The sequence below is a fragment of the Thermobia domestica genome, chromosome 13 (assembly GCF_964235325.1).
Source record: "Thermobia domestica chromosome 13, izTheDome1.hap1.1, whole genome shotgun sequence".
NCBI classification, from domain to species: Eukaryota; Metazoa; Arthropoda; class Insecta; order Zygentoma; family Lepismatidae; genus Thermobia; species Thermobia domestica.
This window is the reverse complement of record NC_137466.1, coordinates 82,772,844-82,778,691: the sequence shown is the minus strand read 5'-3', so window position 1 is coordinate 82,778,691 and position 5,848 is coordinate 82,772,844. Positions and strand designations below refer to the sequence as shown.

General features: G+C 38.2%; 1 protein-coding gene across 1 annotated transcript; it reads left to right on the top strand.

Moving 5' to 3' along the window:
* The first annotated feature begins 218 nt into the window (after positions 1-218).
* Positions 219-5,429, top strand: LOC145667660 (uncharacterized). The gene has a single exon (XM_081735117.1). The coding sequence runs from the start codon at positions 219-221 to the stop codon at positions 5,427-5,429; it is 5,211 nt and encodes a 1,736-aa protein (XP_081591243.1).
* Positions 5,430-5,848: the final 419 nt, after the last annotated feature.

Below are 5,848 nucleotides of genomic sequence, written 5' to 3'. Positions count from 1 at the left end.
AAACTGTTGTAGCAAGAGGTGAAAAACTTGTCTGTGTAGTAGTCTGTGGTTTAAGTAGAGAATAAAGGAGGCAAAAAAATGCAACAGGTTTTTAGAGGAAGATTAAACGGGTAGTTTAACTCTGTTCCTAACATTTGGTGACCTCGACGTGATAGAAACTTGCAAGAAAGTACAAATTATTGTCTCAGTAATTTTGTGTGAATACAAAGAAAGAAAATATGGAATCCTTGGTACAAAAACGAAAAGTAGTACGGGCATCTTTCACCCGTGCACACAATGCCTTGTTAGTAGTGCTCAAAGAAGAACCTGTTTCAGAAAAATCTGTAAGGACAAAGTTCGCTACGTTAGAAAGATTATCTGGTGAACTAGAAGAGTTAACCGGGAAAGTGACTGAATTGATTTTGCAAGATTCTACGAAAACAGAGGAGGACTTTGAACAGGAATTCGGTAAGGCAGAAGAGTATAGAGAAAAGATGGATGCCGCTCGTATCGAGGTTGAAATGTTTTTTAGTGCACGTGCAGTGTCAAACAAAGGTAGTGACGTGTCAGTGGTGTCTTCGCCTACTTCAAGGAGGAAGTTGAAGCTACCAAAAATTGAACTAATAAAATACGGAGGTGAAGTTAAAAACTGGTTGAGTTTCTGGAGCCAGTTTAAAAGAATTCATGAGGATAGATTGATGGAAGAAGAAGACAAGTTCCAGTACTTGATCCAAGCCACGGTACAAGGATCCAGAGCTCGTGAAATAGTGGATAGTTTCCCGCCTACAGCAGAGAATTATTCTAAGGTCATTGAATGTTTGAAAAATAGGTTCGGTAGGGAAGAGTTATTAATAGAATTTTATGTAAGGGAACTGCTTGGATTAGTCATTAAAAACGCTACAAGTACAAAGTGCAAGGTTGATACGTCACAGTTGTATGATAAACTTGAATCGTACTTGAGAGCACTAGAATCCATAGGAATGACTACTGATAAGTATGCTGCGATGTTATTTCCACTGGTTGAATCGTGCATACCAGAGGACATTTTAAGAGTGTGGTTGAGAAATGCTAGTGTCACAATAAGTAGCGAGGATGGGCAAGAAAGAACATATGGTGATAAGTTAAACCAGTTGTTGGCGTTCTTGAGAGCGGAAGTTGAAGGTGAGGAAAGAATATCACTTGCAAAAACGGGATTCAAGTTGATGGAAGCTTCCAATAAGAGGGAGAAAAAGAAGAAAGAAGAGGAGCATGTTATGACCGCGAGTGAATTGTTTGTGGGTGAACGAAATAAAAATTCTGTTAGTTGTATTTTCTGTGATAAGCATCACGAAAGTAAGGAATGTTTTCATGCTTCAAAGCTTTCTTTGAACAAGAAGCAAGAACTCGTAAAAAAGAAAAAAGCGTGTTTTGTTTGCTTAAAAGTTGGGCATTTTTCAAAGGCGTGCAAAGCAAAAGTGCAGTGTGTTATTTGTAAACAAAAACATTGGGTGATTATGTGCGCGGAGTTACCGTCCGAACGTAAGGATACTAGTGAATCGGAAAAGGAGGAAGAGAAACCTAAAGCTACCCTGTCTAATCAGTGTTGCACACAAGATGTTGTGTTACAAACTTTACCGGTAGTGTTGGAAGCTAACGGTAAAAGGCGCATTGTAAGGGCGCTCATTGATTCAGGTTCTCAGCGGTCCTACATTTTGTCTAGTACGGCTAAAGAGATGTGTTACACACCAGTGAAAACTGAACAAGTAATACATGCGTTATTCGGAGGTGGTTCTTCGAAGAAAACAGAACATAAATGTTACAATATAATGTTGAAAAGTAAGGTAGGTAATGGTGCAGTTGAAATACAGGTTTTGGATCAAACTGTTATTTGTAATCCCATACCAAAACTAAAACCAGGTCCTTGGCTTGAAGAGTTGAAGGCAAATAATATAATTGTCTCAGATATTGGTGTCGGTTCTCCAAAAATCGAAATATTGCTAGGTGCTGATGTTATGGGTAAACTTTATACCGGAACTTTGCATCACTTAGATTGTGGTCTAACTGCTATTCAAACTGTGCTAGGTTGGGTAGTAGTCGGAAAATTAGTCGAGTATATGAGTGAAAGTGTTCATTCTATGGTGACTCTTACTTTTTTGAATCAAACTACACGTTTAGCAGATTTGTGGAATTTAGAAGCCATAGGAATTTCTGACCCTTGTGAAACCTTGCGAAAAAGTGAAATAGACGCAGCGGTTTTAGATCATTTTGAGAAAACTGTAACTGTTAACGAAGAGGGAAGATATGAGACTTGTTTACCTTGGCTAGATGGTAACAGTGATATTCCCGATAACCGAGATCTATCGGAGAAGCGACTAAGAAAAGCAACTGAGAAATTAATAGCGGATGGAAAGTTTGATGAGTATAGCGCAATTTTTGAAGACTGGAAAAATGAGGGAATTATAGAAGAAGTTCCAGAGGAAGAGTTAGGTAATCGAGGGCATTATTTACCTCATCGGGGAGTCTTTAAAGAAAATTCCACGACAAATGTTAGACCTGTTTTTGACGCTTCGTGTAAAGAAAAGGGATCTCGTTCCTTAAATGATTGTCTAGCAAAGGGACCTAATATGTTAGAACTTATTCCTGCCATTCTCATGAATTTCAGAAAGAAAGGGATAGGTGTTGTTTCGGACATAAGAAGAGCTTTTTTACAAATCTCTATTAATCCAGCAGATCGCGACTACTTACGTTTTTTGTGGTGGCAAGATTATAATGAACAGGTGATTAAAGTGTTTCGACACCGCAGGGTGGTTTTTGGAGTTAACTGTAGTCCCTTTCTTTTGCATGCTGTAATAGACCACCACTTGAAACAATACAATTATCCTTATAGTAGTGTAACTGAAAAGCTTAAAACTTCCATGTATGTTGATAATTGTGTAACATCCGTTGATTCTGAAAATGAATTGAAAGAGTTTATTGAACAAGCAACGAACATTATGGCTGAAGGAAAATTTGAGTTAAGAGGGTGGGAGCATACTACGTTGTGCAAAGAAGAACAGAAATGTGTACCAATATCTGTTCTAGGTTTATTGTGGGACAAGCAAGATGATGTTTTATTTTGTGATCTAAAATTAAGTGAGAAACCTCCTGAACAAGTAACGAGAAGAGTTGTTTTGTCCTTTGCGCAACGAGTGTTTGATCCAATTGGTTTCAGTTGTCCTGTTACTCTTTTTCCAAAACTCTGGTTACAGGAAACGTGGAAAGAAAAGTTGAGTTGGGATACTGAATTACCGGAAGAAACAAGCAAACAGTTTCTTAAATGGTTAGAAGAACTTACTCTGTTAAGGACTGTAAAAATACCTAGGAGTGTTTCATTTGTAGACATAGAATCTTCTAGTTTACACATATTCTGTGATTCATCTAAAATGTCCTATGCGGCAGTAGTGTTTTTGAGAACTGAGGTTAATGGCACTGTTTCAGTACAATTATTGCAAGCTAAATCGAGAATCGCGCCACTGAAGGGTATCACTATACCTAGATTAGAATTACTGGCATGTTTCATAGGAGCTCGTTTAGCGAATTTTGTGAAAACAGCAATGGGTTTTGAAAAGATCAAAGAATATTTTTGGACGGATTCATCTACAGCTTTGTGTTGGATACAGAGTGAAGGACCATGGGCAACATTTGTTAATAATAGAGTGAAGGAAATACGCAATTTAACAAATGTAGAAGATTGGCGTCATATTTCAGGGCAACATAACCCGGCTGACCTGCCTTCACGAGGATGTTCAGTTAGTAAACTTTTAGAATCGCAATGGTGGGAGGGTCCCCAGTGGCTCAAGCAAGAAGAAACAGATTGGCCTCGATCTACTGTCATGACAAATAAAGAAGAAGTAAGTGCTGAAAGAAAAAAGGGATTGGTGATAAGCATGTACGTTGAGAGTAAAGTAGATCCGTGGTACTGTAACTATTTTTCGAAGTATTCAAAGATAGTAAGAATGGTTGCTTGGATTATTCGATTCTGTAACAATGCAAAGAAATCAAATGAACGAGTTTGCGGAGAGCTGACAGCTATTGAGCTTAATTCAGCAGAACGAATTTTAATCAGGAACGTACAAGACGAAAGTTTTTCAAGTGACAGGAAGTCCGAATTGAAGTCTCTTGATATTTTCCAGGATAATGAAGGTATTTACCGAGTAAAGACGAAGCTAACAGAACGTCAGGATGAAGAAGATTTTAAGTTCCCTATGATTCTACCTAGTAAGCATAAATTGGTGGAATTGCTGGTTTTTGAGCAACATGTCAGTGTGAATCATGCTGGTGTAAGTGTAGTATTGACTTCTCTCAGAGAAAGATTTTGGATTCTCAAAGGTAGAAGAACGGTAAAAAGGATTCTTGCTCATTGTGTTAGATGTAAACGACATGAGACAAAAGGGATTCAGTGCATTCCCGCTCCGCTACCTGAAGAGCGAATACGAGATGCTTCTCCATTTGAAGTGACCGGTGTTGATTTAAGTGGCCCTCTTATTTTGAAAGATGGTACAAAAGCTTGGATTATCCTATTTACGTGTGCTGTAATAAGAGCTGTCCACCTTGAACTCACTACATCTTTGTCCACTAAGAGTTTCCTGCTTGGATTTAGAAGGTTCATTGCTCGGCGAGGACGTCCGAAAATTGTGTTTAGTGACAATGGAACAAATTTCGTAGGCGCAAGTAATTTGCTCAATGAAGTGGATTGGAATGAAATACAAAGAGAAGCCTCAGTAAGAAGAATCGAATGGAAATTCAATCCGCCTACAGCGGCATGGTGGGGTGGTTTCTGGGAGAGACTTATACAGATTGTCAAAAGGCTTCTAAGGAGAGTATTGGGACGTGCATCTCTACAGTATGAGGAGTTACTGACCATTGTATGTGATTGTGAGGCTACAGTAAATTCAAGACCCCTGACTTATGTTTCTGATGATCCACATGATCCCATTCCTATTACACCTGCAATGTTCTTGCAAGATATTTCTAATGTAGGTGTACCAGATTTAGATAATTTGGATCGTTTCTTTTTTGACAAGAAATTTCGACATCAACAAAATTTAAGAGATATTTTAAGGAAACGCTTCCGGAATGAATATTTAAGCCAATTAATACAACGACCTGGGAAGACAGATACTTATCAAAACATCAAGAAAGGTGATGTAGTTCTGTTGGAGCTAGAAGATAAGAAGAGAGTGGCTTGGCCCTTGGCTAAAGTCATTGACGTGTATCCTGGTAGAGACGGACTGCACAGAGTTGTTCGTTTGAAAACTTCATCAGGTGAGATGATTCGACCCATTCAACGTGTGTTTCCTTTGGAGGTAACTTCCGGTGAGGAACTACTTGCAGAGAAAGTTAAAGGGATTTCAAGTATACCTAAAGTTGAAAAGACTGTAACCACAAGGAGTGGTAGGCAAGTGAAACTCCCTAAGAAATTTTTAGATTGAGACTGTACCTTATGTAATATATATTTTGTTTGATTAATGTATTAATCAAAGGTGGGAGGATGTTAAGTTTGTAGCAAGAGGTGAGAAACTGTTGTAGCAAGAGGTGAAAAACTTGTCTGTGTAGTAGTCTGTGGTTTAAGTAGAGAATAAAGGAGGCAAAAAAATGCAACAGGTTTTTAGAGGAAGATTAAACGGGTAGTTTAATTCTGTTCCTAACAGATTCAGTCTTTATTAAAACACAGAAAGCTTTCTGCTCTCTACTCTCCATCTTTGCTACTTACTCTTTCTAGCGGCAGACAAAAGAAACAATGCATGTGCATGCATGCGTACAAAACTGTTTGAGTTGCTCTTTCATTTGATATAACATTTATAATTATAAGTTAGTAGTAATAGATACTACAAAGTTTCAAAACCCTAAT

What these genes read in the sequence shown, in the direction of transcription:
- LOC145667660 (XM_081735117.1), top strand. Translation starts at nt 219, where the DNA reads ATGGAATCCTTGGTACAAAAACGAAAAGTAGTACGGGCATCTTTCACC.